Consider the following 16,302-nt stretch of genomic DNA (forward strand, 5'->3'; position numbering starts at 1 on the left):
GCATGCTCCATAAGCCCGACTTGATTCAACCTTTCACTGCAGGGCTCTCCAAATTTATTCTAATTTCCTTCCAAATTTTCCAGAGAGCCCCTCCTCCCCCCCTCCGACGTATCTCCGGCCGAATCGCATTCCTCCGTTTGGCCGCCACAATGGGTGAACTGTTTGATGGCGGCTCTGCCCTGGTTCAGGTATTCCCCGTCTGATTAGGAACCTGAGCTTCACAGACACCCCCCCCCCCCCCCCCACACACACACACACACCGCCTGCTCAGATCCCCCCACGCACACACACAGAGCGAGGTTCTCTTAGGCTGAAGGGCTGAAGCACATGTGATGGGACGACACCGCCGCTCAGTCCATCCTGAGAGGAAATAAAAACAGAGACGTGTACAAAGACGATTCCAGAGTTTAATTACCTGCATTTCCACAAAAAGAGAAACATAAAATAATAAAGGTAATATTCATACACACAGTGAGTACACAACAGAAATATATGCCACCTGACCATTATCACTTGCTTTTATTATTAAAAAAAGAATAATTAAAGACCTGCATCATTTTGTAATTAATTCCTTCCTATTCTGTGTCATTATACATATATATAATAAAAGTTATTATGTATGATGAGGACGAATATTTATCAATGTTTCCTATTGATTTAGCTTAATAATTTTTCTCTTTCTATAAATGTGAAATAATTACAAACAGGAAGTGCTTTGGCATTAAAATATTCACAGCCAGGAACTATAAAATACATATTTCTTTTTTATATAAATATACAGTGCTATAAAAATAATTTAATTCTACACTTTGATTTTACGTATGGTGTAAAGCGTGGCTGTGACATAAACTGTCCTGTCAGATTGTTGTTCAGATTTGTTTTACGCTCACACTAAAATAAATAAGAATAAATTTGGCTTAGACTGAAATAAAAAAGAAATCATAATTTACAGTGATTTCTGTCTCATCTGGAAATATATGAAATATGAAAGCAGCTCCTTTATTAATGGCTGTAGCCTCCTAAACAAAAATATGAAAGTTTAATTAAAGACTAAAGCTACATCTGTCAGAAAGTTTTATTTTTACATCAATAATAAACATAAAAACCAGTCAAGCTAATTTTAGTCTCAAGTTTAAGTTTAAACCCTCTCTGTCTGTTCATTTTTAGGCTTGGAGGAGGCTGAGCCTCAGCTTGAGCCTCCTGCTGTCTCCTTCCTACAGGTGAGGTGCATGATGGTGGAGCAAACTTACTGATTGAGCTCGGGATGATGAAGCTTCGGCCGGGAGAGGTGCGCTCTGTCCAGGGTCCACTCGCGCACGGCCCCTCGGTCTGGAGGTATTTATGCCAAAACACACGAGGCTCGGCTGCAGGAGGAGGAGGTGGAGGAAGAGGTGGAGGGCTCACAGCGGATGAAAACAAAACAAAGCATGATAAGCAGTTCCATGTGCACCCTCCCTCCCTCTTACCTGCCTTTAAAGTGACCACGAAGAAGAAGTTTGCAAAGTTCAGCTCGCCTCCTCTTCCTCTGCTCCTGATGATGATGAAGAAGCCCTAATTAAACCGGAGGAGGAAGAAAGGGAGAAGCGACCCGAGGCGCGCGACGATGCGTAAAAAGGCTCGTCATTCCTGCGCTCGAACGCGCGCGCGTGTGAGCGAGTGTGTGTTGTGTGCGTATAGAGTGTGTGCGCGTGTATATGCAGTGAGTGTGTGTGTCTGCTTGTGCAGTGAGTTTGTGTGTGTAGGGTGTGTGTGTGTGTAGGGGGTGTGTTTTCCTCGCAGCAGATGACTGCCGCTCACCTTGCCACGGGGTCTGCAGGAGATTGGTTCATTGTCAGGGCGCTTTTTTTCCCATGATTCCATGTGCTGCGGCTACATGTTGCCCAACATGCCAGAGCAAATGTTTTCTCCGTGAGGTGTCTCATGTCCGGTGAGCGCGCTCTCAGATGAGGCTCGCGGACAGCGTGATGGCGGGGAAAAGCTCGGAAGGATCCATCAAATGGCAGCTGTGCTACGACATCTCAGCCAGGACGTGGTGGATGGTGAGTTGGCACGAGCTGCTCTCCTCCTTCTTCTCTTTCTCTTTTCCTCCCGCCAAACACCCCCGCTCCCCTCTGCTCCTCTCTCTGCTCCTCTCTGCTCCTCCCGCGGTGTCGGAGCTTCTCTCCACTCAGAAGCGCAAACTTGTCAAAGCGCGGATAAAGTGGCTCCGCGTCCGTGTCCGCGCGCTCCTGCCGGTACTTACGGAGCGGACACTCCCGCCTCACCCCTCCCTCACCGTGATGTCCCGGGACGAGCTGGGCTCCGGCCCCGGTCGGCTGCTCCGTGATGACGCGTAAGGTTCGGCGGACCCGCCGTGGTCCCACGGAGCTTTCTGAAGCTCCGGGGCGAAGGCACCTGCAGCTCCCGCTCCCCCAGCCTGAGCGCGGAGACACAACGGCGGCTTAACGCTGCCGAACAGCTCCGAGAACTCTGCATTCCTCCGGTCACACTGTGCCGTCCGCTGCCGCCGCCAGTTCCCGGTCCAAGGAGAGAGATTTTAGGTGAAGAGTTTCCATTAAAATAATCTTTTGAATTTAGTTTGAAGCAGGAAAAATAAAAAAAATAATTTATTTCCCGTTTCAATGAAGTGAATGTATTAAAATAAATTTATGGCACGCGCTGAGCACAAGATAGAAACGTCTGTTTGTCCTTAAACGTTTCTTATTAAAGGAAAAGTTTCCTGTCGTTTTACTTGATTTAAATAATTTTATTTAAATCAAGGAGGTTAAATTAAACACATTTGTACTTTATTTATAACATTTATTTAAAAATACATTTGGAATATAAATGTAAAATCCTGATTGGACTCTACTTTTACTTTTTATTTCTTTATTAAAATGATTTTAAACCTCACAATTAAATGTAAATATAAAAAACTGAAAATAAATTAAAATAAGGCCAATGCTGGAAGTTCACAGTGATTTTAGGCAATAAATATGCACAAAAATTACGTTTTTTGGGGTGTAAAACCTGAAATATTTTCCTTTTTCCTCTAAATGATTTAAATGAACGGCACAGGTATTTTCTGGGTTTTTTCTACTGGACTTTTGCAGTAAATTCAAATTAATAATGATTTGAATTTTTCGCTCTGCGTGAAAAATTTGACAGTTCGTGGGGAGATATCAGACACGTTTACAGTGACTGCATTAAAAACTCAGCAGTTGAGAGTTTTCTAATGAGGTATCACCGCAGCAGCATCCTAAATGATCATAGCGGGTAATTAGTGGGACTTAAATCTGTGAAGCAGCAGGAAAGGTTAAACTGGCTGAAAGCACAAAGAGGATTATCTGCTCCCATTTTCAGAAAGCAGCTGTGATTATTCCAGATGATTTCAGGCCAGCGCACCAGTTTTCCTTTAGTGCTTTAATGGATTTTAGGTTTTAATCTCATTTAAATATTTTTTATAATCTGCTGTTTGGTGGTTTAATATCGTTAATGAGTCTTTCAGATTCAGGATATTTTGTTTTTAAAGCTGTAAAAATGTTCTGAATTCCTGCTTCCTCTTGTGGAGTCGGGTTTTTTGTGAGCCTTTCTTCGGCCTTCTTCGTCTTCGCTGCACGTTACAGTTAAACGCTGGAGAAGTGAAGCTGAATTGTTGCCAGTTTGTATTTACTGCTGTGCGGCATCTGCAGCAGTGAACACGTCGCCTTCATTAATAGTCACATTTACAGTGAGAGTAGGATGAAGGCGGAGAGCACGAGCAAAAAGATAGAGAAAAATAATATCAGGGAGTTTTTCTCAGAAGAGACAGAAAATTTATTTAAATTATAAACTCAAAACCATGCAGGACAAACGGGCTGCGCTTCAATTTAAACTACAGCAGAAGAAGAACATCTGACTTTCATACACAATAAAGACGAGAGAGTTTATGTGTGTGTGTGTGTTTGTTCTCTGCAGGGGTTAACAGCACTACAAGCGACGTTTAGCATCACAAATAAATAAGCAACTCTGTTTTCAGGATGTTGTTGTGTGTGTTTGTAAACATGTTTGTAAACATGGTGCATGTGGAACATGTGGAACGTTATTATTATTATTATTATTAGAGTTTCTGCAGATGCTTTAAAAACTGTGATATTCACGAATTTGAAAATTATTTTTAAATGTGTTAGAAAGCTGAGGAGGAGGCAGGTGTAAACACCACTAACACTGAGCTCCTAGAATATTCCCATCTCTTCAGATTGTTCGCTCTCGCTCATAGTGCCAATAAATGAGTCTTCAAAGACACAAATGAAAATATTTAGTTCCTTTTTCAAAAGCTGCTTTATGCTCATCTTAAAAGCAGAACGTTGGAGTGAGCACTGGTGGCGATTCAGCCGCAGGCGGTTTATGATTTGAAGTACCTGATCTGAGCACATGCTGGATGTTGGAGGCTCAGGAGGAACAGTAGCTGTGTGCTGCAGACGGAGCGCAGTACGGCCTCATGTCTGCACCTCCATCAGTTTCAGCTTCAGTGACTGACAAAGCACAAAATCCAAGTGATCTGAGTGTGTCACCCTCAGGAACTCTACACACACTCACACAGACACTCACAGACACACACACAGACACACACTCACGCACACACACAGAAACACACAGAGACACTCGCAGACACACTCACGCACACACACACAGAGATACACCCACGCACACACACTCACAGACACATACACACAGACACACTCACAGAAACACACGGAGACACTCGCAGACACACTCACGCACACTCACACACACAGAGATACACCCACGCACACACTCTCACAGACACATACACACAGAGACATTCGCGCACACACCCTCACAGACAAACACACACACACACATTGATGGTGGCGTCGGGGCAGTTTGCGGGTGTTGCCTTCAGTTGTGAGGCAGCTCTTTGAACCTGTGTGTGTAAAGTGTGTGATTGGTCGGTGGGATGGTGGTGCAGTGGATCGCATGTGTCTCACTGTCTGCTGTCCTTTGCACTTGTTTACTTCGACTCTGCAAGCTGATTGGTCCGGGCTCTGAGACCCGTTTGATGGTTTCAGGAAGGTGTGATCAGTCTCAGTGTCGCCGCCGTGCGTCCGACACCGAGGTTCAGCTCGTGTTTGTCTCTGAGACGCCTGTAGCAGAGCGAGCTCGTTGATCGTTTATTAGAAAATCTTTATCTTTATTAATGATGAAGCCGTAAAACGTTAGAAAACCATTACGATGTCCTGTCAGCTGAACCTTTCTCGATAAGGTTCAGCTGACCTTATCGAGAATCTGAGTGAAATATTTAAATATAAATCATCAGTGTTGGCGTGTGCGAGCGCGAGTCTTTTCACATTTAAAGAAAATTTGAATTCTCTGCATATGAAAAGAGTTCAATCACAATGTGCTTCCCGTCTGAAAGCGTCGGAGAAGCGTTTACTGTCACAGAGAAAAACTGGAGGATTTCAGTCCCGTGTATGAGTTTGATGTGTCAGAGACCTGTGAGCTGAGCCTGATGGGTCACTGTGTAATATGCAGATTCATCCTTCAGGGTGCTGAGTCTGTGAATATGTAGAACTGATGTTTTTGGACAGGGACACAAGTAAATTAATAACAGCCAGCTGTGTGTATTACTTTTCATCCAGCTCCATGCACTGCCTCCAAACACGCTGAACATCCTCATGACTGTCAGTATTAGTAACAGCTGATAATAATTCATTTAATGGCCACTCCAACGTGGGAATAATGATTGGTGTTGGCATCAAAATTTTCTGTTAGTCAGTACTTAGAGTGCAAACTGTGCTGCGGCTCTATAAATCAACAAAACGTGATTTATTGATACTATTCTCTGAGTTAGATGAAATGATGACGAGTTTATTGAGAAAGCAGCAAATAAAAACTTTTAAAACCTTTCAGCAGAGAATTTCTAAAATGGAAAAAAAAAAGATCAACCAGGGAAAAAAGATTCGGGTCAGCTGTTCGGTCATTTTGAAGAGTCTGGTTTATGGTGTGTTTGTGTTTATGTTACTTTGTCCACCCAGTGAGGGTGCGTTCAGGTTCGGAGAGACGTTTTAAATCGCAGCGACGAACCTGTTTATGAACACGGCAGCGTGAACCGAGCAGGTCTGCATGGACGTGATGATGATGATGTCACAACTTCCTCCTACACAATAAAAGAAGCTGAATATGGAACAGAGTAAATTATTGATCATTAAGGATTCATTAATAACTACAGTTGATTGATGATTTGATTGGTTCTGACAAATTTATTTCTACAGTCCAAACATCACAAATCATAGATGAGCTGTAGGGGGCGGGGCTTACAGCATGACGCTGAGGGAGACGGACAGGAAGTACCGGCTGTGCGCGTAGAAGAGCAACACAGTGGATATGCGGTGATGTAGGCGTGTAAAGAATCAGAAGGAGTTGCTTCCAGGTGTATTGAGAGAAGGCGGGGCTTTCTGACATCCATGAGCAGCTCTGACTGTGTTCTTACAGCACGATGAAGATGACATGGCGTCTTCGTCTGGCTGTTATTTTTAACCTGAGCACCTGAACGCCACTCAGGACGCACTCTGTTGTCGTCTTTAAAAAGCTGAATAATTGTTAAAGCTAATTAATATCAACCACAGTAATCAAGCTATTGTGTAAGAATTAATGAGCAGTAGGAAGGTGTGTGTGTGTGTGTGTTCCAGGTGAACATGCTGGCTGTTTGATAGCTCTGATTACTGACCGTGTCCGTTAGCGGTTGGCAGTGTGTTCGGGGTCAGAGGTTGAGTGAGGCGATGCTCGGCTCTGTGAAGCGGTGACTTGGAGCGGGCCGGTGGCGCCTCAGCACTGTGTTTGTGGTCCGTGTGAGGTCGCGTTCATTAGCCAGAGACTGAGAGGAGGACCGGGCTTCAGCGATGAGCTCAGCGAGCAGAAACGCAGTGCAGGAAGCAACCGAGCATAGCCAGCACGCCAAAACTTTAGAGACGGTCCTGAAATCAGGGCGCTCTGACTATAGCTGCGGACCGAGCAGGAGGGTGAAGGTCTTCCTGAGCTGGGCCCAGTAACGTGCACTGAGACCACTGTGGGTTTGATCTACAAATGAACACTGATCACTTTAAAATAAGCAGAAGGCTTTAACCTGTTAGTTTTGTGGTTGCTCAGTATGTGAGCGACGAACAACGAGTATGCTTCTTGTTTTCGGTGTAAAAATCAGCTTCACGGTTTTTTAAATCTACAGATGTGCATGACTTGATTCAGTAATCCACCACCATGCTGTTATTTACATTTAATAGAAAATCTCTTTTTTCTTTTCTTCTGCAGAGTCATTGTAAAAAAAACAAATCAACATTTTAAGGTAGATGGTGAAATTGTCTGTTTTTTATTTATGTATTTCTTACCTACTTTGGTGTAGTATGTCCATGGAGGAGCAGGAAAATCTGTAAAACCACAGTTAAGTCACAATTTATGCCCTCTTTTCCAACATGGTCCAGAAGGCCGGATTGGAGCCCTCTGGCCTTATGTTTGACACCCCTGGTCTAGAGATACAGGACTGTATCAGCTGGGAGCTGTGGACCAATCTAAATCCAGGTTTTTGCCACTTGCTGCTCCTAAATGCCATTCAGTGGCCCGATCATGATGATTGTTGACCTTTGACCCAGAGGGCTCTCGTTATTTAACGTGCCTTTTCTCTTTGGAGCTCGGTGTCTTAGTAAAATCAGACTGATGAGAGGATGAGTTTTTGGTGTTCAGTATGTTGAGAAAGAACCTGGAGAGTAACACCTTTACCTCCGCCACTGACATCTCGTGATTGGCCGGGCTCCCTGAGGTGGAGCTTGCACTCAGTTTGGACTTGGATTTAGGATTTTTTGGGTAGATGATTTGGTGTCTGAAAAAAAGAGACTCTGCTCCACGCTTGGAGGTAATTTTCAGGCTGGGAGGACTACTCTTTAACTTTTCTTCCTCCGTGAAAACTTGAATCAGTGTGTGTGTAGGAAAGGTACGCTGATGGATTTAGGTGGTTTCCCAAACAGACGGCAACTTAAAGAGCGCGGACTGTTCCTTTAAAAGCGCCGCGACCTTGTGCTTGATCAGCTGATGGAAATGACTAATTTTTTCACACTAATTTTACCTTTTCAGCACAGAGTTCACGCAGAGATGGCCCAGCAGGGTCACGTGGTCTGTGTGTGTGTGTGTGTGTGTGTGTGTGTGTGTGTGTGTGTGTGTGTGTGTGTTACACAGCGAGTGTCATATTGAGCAGAAGATGTTTCCAATTTGGAGGCGGCCATGAGCAGGCAGAGATGATTAGAGGGGAGGAAATTGGAGGATTAGGATTGTCTGCTTGAACTTCCTGAACGTGGCGTGCTCGCTCGCCCACGCCTCTCTCTCCCTCTCTCTCTCTGTGCATTCGTCCTGGCCCTCTCTCGCCCTCCCCGTGGTTGTCCCGCGGTGTGGAAAGTGTGAGGACACGTCGAGTCCTCGAGCTCCCGGCGAGTCTCAGGCTGTCGAACGTGACTCACTCCTCTGCTTGCCTTTCACCTCTCCTTTCCTCTCTCCCATCATCCCTTCTTTCCTTCCCTTCTGTCCTTCCTTCCTCTCTGTTTTCTTACCTTGCATTTTTCATCACATCCTATTTTCTTCCTTTCTTCCTTTCTTCCTGATTCATTTCCTAATGTTAACGTCTCCGTTGTTTCCTGCGCTGCGTATCTTTCTGAAACACGATGAAGTGAAGCCGTTGCTGTTCTGTCCGTTGTATTCGTTCTCAGACTCTGTGGAGTTTGAGTTTATCTGTGAGCTGTGATTCCAATGCCTCTCTGCAGCTTCTCCTCCTGCTCTGTGTCCAGGGAGAGGTCGGCGGCGGCTCGGGGCTCTAATATCCGCTCTTGTTTTACTCGTCTTAGTGAGGAAAGCTGAGCCCGGGGCGGCCTTAAAGGAACATGCTGCATTTCTGTTGCTCACAGAAGGAAAACTACTGACCAGATCTGCGCCGCGTGAGCAGAAGTATTTGGAGGTTGAGACATGCAGCCTTATGTCAGCGTTAAGATGAGTCTGATATCGTCCTCTCACCTTCGGCTCTGAAACGTCTGACCGCTCCTTAAACTGGTGTCTGAACTTTGACCTGAGCGGGCAGCGAGCAGGTGACTTCTGAGCAGCAAGGATTTGTTTGGCGGGTTTTTCCTGCTGCTAGTTTCTGGCAGGGTCCTCGATGGAGCTCTGAGAACAGACGTACCGGCCTGGAGTCGGTCCAGAGCCAGAGAGCCGCTGACTCCAGATAAGAATAGGTGCACAGAAGGTGGAGATGAAAGACTAAATGAGTTTTCATTTTATTTTCAAAGAAACTCTTAAAACGTGACTCAGACTGATGACTTTTAATTAGGGCTGCCACGATTTGTCGACTAGTCACGATTACGTCGACTATCAAAATCGTCGACGACTGATTTAATAGTCGACGTGTCGTTTGAAGCTTTGTAAGATCGCAAAAGACGCAGGAATAATAGCAGGATTTAAGAGTGTAATAACGGACTGAAACAGAAGATGGCAGCACTGCATGTACAAGGATTCCAGCTGCCGTTAAACCCCGAAGAAGAAGAAGTAGCTGTGTCCCAGAATGCATAGCGCGGCCCAGCTTAGTTTCCAACAATGGCGGTAGCTAGTTAGTTTTAATATTACTCTTATTATTCTTTCTGGGTCACAAAATAAACGTTTAACATATTTTCAGGCGAGAATGTAGCTGTGTAAACCTCAAATATCGGCTCAGTTTTCGGAGACGTCTGTTACCCACTAGCTCGATAGCTAGCCGGGGGCTAGGTCACTAGCGCCGTGAGAACACCGGACTCCCGGCAAATTGTTTTCAAACCCACCGCCGTCTTTCGCGACTCAGGTTAAATATATATGAGTCACTTAGATAAATTAAAAATGTTGTTGTTTGGCCTTTTTTTTTTTTTTTTTTTTTTTTAGTATTTTATTTGTTCCTCAGTAAATCGGTTTGGCTGAGATTAAAGTTATAGTTTTTACACAGCTGAATAAACGTCAAGCAGACAGCTGATTATCAGAAGTGTGAGATGCTGGAGAATATACTCCGGTGTCCTGTTATATTTTAGATAGCAAGGAGTTTATTAAACTTTACCGAAACAATCTGCAAATTTCATTAAAATTGAATAAACTATCATCTTGTCTTTGTTTTTAGTTAGCACCTTAAAAGCTTAAAGCTGTAAGCTAATGATAGTTATATAAGCTGTAGTTTTACGTCCAGTGGATGATGATCTGATTAGTCGACTAATCGCAAAAATAATCGGTGACTAGTCGACTATCAAAATAATCGTTTGTGGCAGCCCTACTTTTAATTAGAAAAATCAAATGAATCTGATTCAGTTCCATGATGTAAAATGTCTGAATCGGATCATCATGTAATTATCTCCACTCTCAACTGATGAGTGTTTGGTTTAATCCACATTTAGCTCTGAACTGTTGAATGTTGTCGTCCTGCTCTTTGCTGTGATCGTCTGATTGCACTGAATCAAGCTCAAAGATTAACTTTACTTTGTACATGTTCTCATTTCATTTTAGTTTCAGCTACGGGCTGCACTCCAACGGCTCCGTGGGTGTGGGAAGAGATTTGAGCTGTATTAATCATTTAAAAACCCGATTCTTTGATTTTAAAGGGATGCAGCTGCTCAGGTTTACCGATGTATATTGAGCAAACGGCGAGCTGGATTCAGGTCATTTGTTAAAAAGAAGTGCGTCCACCACGCCATGCTGAAACCACACATCTTTTCCTCAGTCAGATTTCGACTTTTCCCAGATTCCTGAATAATTGCTGCTGAAATAAAGGACAAGAAACTGTCACCGAGCTGGCAGCTGAAAACACAGGTGTGTGAGCCCGGAAGCTTTGTACTTCATGTGCGACCAAACCTTTGCTAAAAGAAGGAGCACATACCTGAGCACACCTGCCCCCTCTGACAGGAATGACCGCAGTCACGTTTTCTTTAAACATCTCAGATTTGACGTCACTTTTTTCCTCCTTGTGTGTCTTTTTCGTTGCACGGTTCTTCCTCTTCTTCTTCTCCTTGCTCTTTTCCATTCCCAGCTCTTTGCCTCCCTTCTTCCTCCTCTCCTTCCTCTTCCTCAGTCCCTCTTTGTCCTCCTCCTCTGCCTCCTGCTCCCTGTCTGTTCCTCCCTGGAGAAACATGGCTACCAGCCAAGACAGCTGCTTCTTCTTGGGCTTGTTTTTGTATGAGTGCTGGACGTCCTGCTGGGAGGAGAGACAATGGGACAGTTGTTGATGATGATGATGATGATGATGATGACGACGATGTGAGCTCGTTTACACCCTGAATACTTCATACCTTTACCTGCTGGTATGATATTCAACTCTCAAACAAGTTTCTGGTATGTTTTTCACCATTAAAAACCACAAAGAAATGGTGAAAAAGAGAGAAAAAATACTATTTTATTTATATTATTTTTATACTCAGACAGAAAATGTGTTAAAACAGCACAAATCTGTGAGACTGAAGAGCTTTAAACCCACCTTCCTTCCCTCACCCAGGAGGGGGCGACTCCTCCGGTGGTTTAAAGACGTCTCTGAGGAAATGAGCCTCGTGCTGATAAGTTTCTGGTCTCAGTCGTTGCTTTCAGGTCTGACTGAAGGTCATTTTGTAAACTCTGCTCCTATTAGAGTCCGAGGGGACGCTGACAAGCTCCGCCCCTTACTGGTCACATGTGGTTTCAGAATAACAAAGTTTGTATTACTCAGCGCAGCTTCGTTTGTGTCTTTTCTTACATAAAATTCTTTTGTTAGTTAGAGTTTTCTGGAGTCTTTATTATCATGTCTCATCATGTGATTAGGAGCACACGTGTGTGCGTGTCAACATAAACATGAGTGATTATATGAACACTGCATGTGATTTATTAAAATAGCGAGACGGTGCCGAGGTTTTCATTTAAAGAAGAAGGAATAGTGTGAATAGCCAACTTACTGTTATTATTATTATTGTTATTAAACATAAAAACTAATTTTAGCTAGCATTGTTTTAGTCACTGTTTTCTTTTGTTGTATTTTTCACTGCATTCATCTCCATAAAAGTTGCTCTCTGAATGAAGCGTGACCTCACGAATGTCGTTTGTGTGTGTGTGTGTGTGTGCATGTGTGTGTGTGTGTTGTCTATCTGGAGGTCAGGTGCGTGCACAGAAGAGCTGCACGGCGGATGAATGCAGCGCCGGCTTCCCCTCTGTCTCTGAACCGAAAGATCTCGGCTGAACAAAGCGAGCTTTGTCTGTGTGCTGGGAGCCGCGGCTCTCTGCCAGCTTGGGCTCGGTATCAAAACGCTGCTGCTCTCCACATAAGCCGCTCTCTCGCTGTAATCACTTCAGTAACTGATATTTTTGGCCTCTCGGGGAAACGAGTCAGGACACTGCCATATCGCCTTTAACAGAGTCTGAACTCCTTCTCTCTACGCTCTGGGTTTGGTCTCCACCACAGAGTATTTGTCAGCTCAGACTGCAGACAGCTTCTGAGAGTCTCTGAGCATCCCAGGTTATTGTGATGTCACTGCAATAGCGGATATGAATGTAGCTTCAGCTTTTTGTGTTGTTAGTGAAGGTGTTTTACTTCTTAGAGGGGTACATCACCATGGTGCGCACAAAACCACCACCCACTGATCAACCAGAGCTCTGATTGGTCAGTGGAACGTCGTCCCGACTCATGCAGATACAGACAGTCTGAAGTGTTTGAATACCTTCTTTCTTTTTTCCAGTTGACTTGCCGGAGGTCTTTCCCCACTTTCCTGTCCTGCCTTCACTGTATTTGTCAAATAAAGTTGAAAAAGGCCAAAAAAACCCCAAACACTCCAACTTTTATCTCTTTATTCATCAGAATGGCAGGAATGTGTGATGAACACCTGTACAGTCATCGAGGCTGTGGGGGCCCACTGCAGGCTTTCTGCTGGGATCTGGCCATGGTTATGGCTCTTGTCCTCTCTGGGTGATGGTTTTCAGTAACTCGGCGTGTGTACCTTTTTCGACCCTGTCTTATTGAGGCTCTGTGCGCTCAGAAAGGGCCAATCAGAGCTAAGCTGTGAGTCCAATAGCAGAGTGTTAAAGCCTCAGTTTCATCTGTGTGCATGTGTTTCATCCACAGAGTGTGGCTGCTTTGCGTGTCTGTGTTTTCACTCTTTTGTGATTGCAACTGGAAAAATTGGAAACAGGATCCAGAAACACCATCTGCTGTGTGTGTGTGTGTGTGTGTGTGTGTGTGTGTGTGTGTGTGTGTGTGTGTGTGTGTGTGTGTGTGTGTGTGTTGGTCTGCAGCCACTCTACGTTCGGCTGCCAGCAGAGGTGTCAGTCTTCAGGCTGTTTGCCGTTTGCTCGATTGGCAGAAATGGATTTTTGCCATTTTTTTCTCGGTAAATATCACCTGTTCTGTCACGCAGCCGTCAACACTCCGGCCTGGAAGCATTCACACGCTTTGGCTGTTTTTGCTCTGCTAGTGTTTCCCTCCTGTGCGTCTGTTTATTTCTCAGACTTTGCTTCTGTGTGAAGAAAATTAAAAATCTGGAGCTGATCCAGGTCCCGGCTGTTTGTTGTTCCTGCAGAAAAAGGATCGGAGGAGGTTTTTATTCCTTTTTAAAAGAATAATTCTTGTTAATTTCAGTCTGCTGCGTTCTTGTGACTCAGCTTCAGATTTCAGGGGGAAGCCAACAACAGCGAGTATTAGCAGAGATCTCTAACGGAGCTGGCCCTGCTGCTCTGGCTTCCTACTAGTGTGCTGTGTGTCGTCATCATATAGAAAGTACCATATTTAACCCCACATTTGACCTCTGACCTCTCCTTCTAGGTTTGCTATCTCTAAGTGCTTCGAGTCTGTTTGTGCTCACATTAATGAAGAACTGAGCTAACTAAACCAAAATAACAGCTCTGCAAAAGGATGAAAGCTGAAACTCAGAGAAGCATCAGTGTGGAAAACAAAAGAGCGATGGATGAAATCTTCTGCCTCACCTGAGCGGGTGGAGGGGTCTGAGCTTCTACTGTAAAAAGAAAAGTTGGGCAGAGACACAGCAGTGTGTGTGTGTTCACAGTAATCATGACGTGACTGAATATTATCGGCTTCGTCCTAGTTAATTATGTCCTATCAAAGCTTGCAGCAGCTGCAGCATGCCACCAAATGTCCTTTAATCACATAGGCCCCCCCGCCTGGCCCTGTGTCTGAGGAGGATGTGCGGAAGTGCTTCAGGAAGGTGAACGCACGCAAAGCTACTGGTCCGGACGGGATTCCCGGCCGCGTCCTCAGGTCATGCGCGGCTCAGCTGGCTGGAGTGTTCACGCACATCTTCAACCTTTCCCTCTCTCTGTCTGTAGTCCCAGCCTGCTTCAAAATGGCCACCATCGTCCCTGTACCCAAATCCTCCACCATCTCCTCATTGAACGACTGGCGACCTGTAGCCCTGACCCCCATCGTAAGCAAATGCTTCGAGAAGCTGGTCAGGGACTTCATCTGCTCTGCACTACCCGACTCACTGGACCCTCTACAGTTTGCATACCGCCACAACAGGTCCACTGATGATGCCATAGCCCTGACACTACACACTGCCCTGTCACACCTGGAGAAGAGAGACACGTATGTGAGGATGCTGTTTGTAGATTACAGCTCAGCATTCAATACCATCGTTCCCTCGAAGCTGGACAGGAAACTGCAGGATCTAGGACTGAGCAGCTCCCTCTGCAGCTGGATCCTTAGCTTCCTGTCTGACAGACGCCAGGTGGTCAGACTGGGCAGCATCACCTCATCCCCCATCACACTGAACACTGGTGCTCCACAGGGGTGTGTACTGAGCCCTCTCCTGTACTCACTCTACACCTACGACTGCACAGCCACTAACAGCTCCAACATCATTGTGAAGTTTGCGGACGACACTACAGTGGTGGGTCTTATCACCAACGGTGATGAGACGGCTTACAGGGAGGAGGTCAGCGCCCTGACCCACTGGTGTCAAGACAACCATCTCACCCTCAACGTCGCAAAGACAAAGGAGTTGATAGTGGACTTCCGGAGGTGCAGAGAAGTACACACCCCCATCACCATCAACGGCGCTGCTGTGGAGAGAGTGAGCAGCTTCCGGTTCCTTGGCGTACACCTGGCTGAGGAGCTTACGTGGTCAGTACACACAAACAAAACAGTGAAGAAGGCGCAGCAGCGCCTCTTCTTTCTCAGGAGACTGAAAAGATTCGGCATGAGCCCCCGCATCCTCAGGACCTTCTATCGCTGTGCCATTGAGAGCATCCTCACTGGCAACAGCACCGCCTACAACTGCAAAGCTCTCCAGCGAGTAGTGCGGTGCTCTGAACGGATAATTGGAGGTGAGCTTCCCTCCCTCCAAGACATCTACAGGAAGCGGTGCCTGAGGAAAGCGGGGAGGATCATCAAGGACTCCAGTCACCCCAGCCATAAACTGTTCAGACTGCTTCCATCAGGAAGGAGGTTCTGCAGCATCCGGTCCCGTACCAGCAGACTGAGAGACAGCTTTTTCCATCAGGCCATCAGACTGCTGAACACGTCATAGACACCTCAGCTTCACTACTGGAACTTCAACATTATGCACTCCACACTGTATATAAATGCCACTTGTTTTGCACATATTCAACTCTGTATATTTTATATATTTTATTATTATTATTATTATTTTATTTTATTTTTTTACTATTTAATTTGTAAAAATGTGTATACACACACACACACACACACACACACACACACACACGTAGGAAAATATTTAGTATACACATCCAGAAATGCATATTTAGTATACACATCCAGAAATGCATACACTATTATATATTGTACATATATTTATTAGTTTCAGGTTGGCCATTCTTGTATTCTGCTCGTTTGTGTTGTTGTGTTTGCACATCTCTGTTGCTTGTGGGGCTCGCACACAAGAATTTCACTCGCATGTGCTGTGCCAGTGTGCCTGCACATGTGATGTGACAATAAAAAGTGATTTGTGATTTGATTTGGCCCCCTCAGCAGCCGGGTCGTGACGCTGTGGTGAGAAAGTTTAACCTGTTAATGTTTTAATAGCAATCCAATTGGTGAAACAATTAAACAAATGAAACAACGCCTGCAGGAAATAACATCAGAGTGCCACTTAGCACATGATGGTGAGCGGCAGGGGATTAGTGGAAATTGCCAGATGTTTGCATGACATCAGATGGCCGATGAGCCCTCGTGCTGCTGTCGGTGGTACAGACAGGAAGTGAGATGTTTCTGACGTGATTCACAGCTTTGATTCGAGGAAGAAGAGTCATAATTGGTTCCATAGGTGGGACCGCTGTAGTAGCTTT

At 45.1% G+C, this 16,302-nt stretch overlaps 1 protein-coding gene and 1 long non-coding RNA gene across 4 annotated transcripts in view; one reads left to right on the forward strand and one right to left on the reverse strand.

The window, feature by feature from the left end:
* Positions 1 to 243: 243 nt before the first annotated feature.
* LOC308394211 lies at positions 244 to 1,625 on the reverse strand. Its single transcript, XR_013971136.1, has 3 exons — positions 1,467 to 1,625; positions 1,251 to 1,364; positions 244 to 360 (listed from the first exon to the last, which is right to left on the reverse strand). It is a non-coding gene; the product is annotated as an uncharacterized lncRNA (long non-coding RNA).
* A 178-nt stretch (positions 1,626 to 1,803) lies between these two features.
* nfia (nuclear factor I/A) overlaps positions 1,804 to 16,302 on the forward strand; it is a 150,368-nt gene continuing 135,869 nt past the window's right edge. For all 3 annotated transcript variants that reach the window (XM_080878436.1, XM_080878437.1, XM_080878439.1), the window contains exon 1: positions 1,804 to 2,039. In XM_080878436.1, the coding sequence (XP_080734562.1) occupies positions 1,944 to 2,039 (96 nt within the window). In that variant the 5' untranslated portion in view covers positions 1,804 to 1,943. The remainder of the gene's footprint in view (positions 2,040 to 16,302) is intronic.

The sequence above is a fragment of the Rhamphochromis sp. 'chilingali' genome (assembly GCF_963969265.1).
Source record: "Rhamphochromis sp. 'chilingali' genome assembly, chromosome: 3".
Classification (NCBI taxonomy): domain Eukaryota; kingdom Metazoa; phylum Chordata; class Actinopteri; order Cichliformes; family Cichlidae; genus Rhamphochromis; species Rhamphochromis sp. 'chilingali'.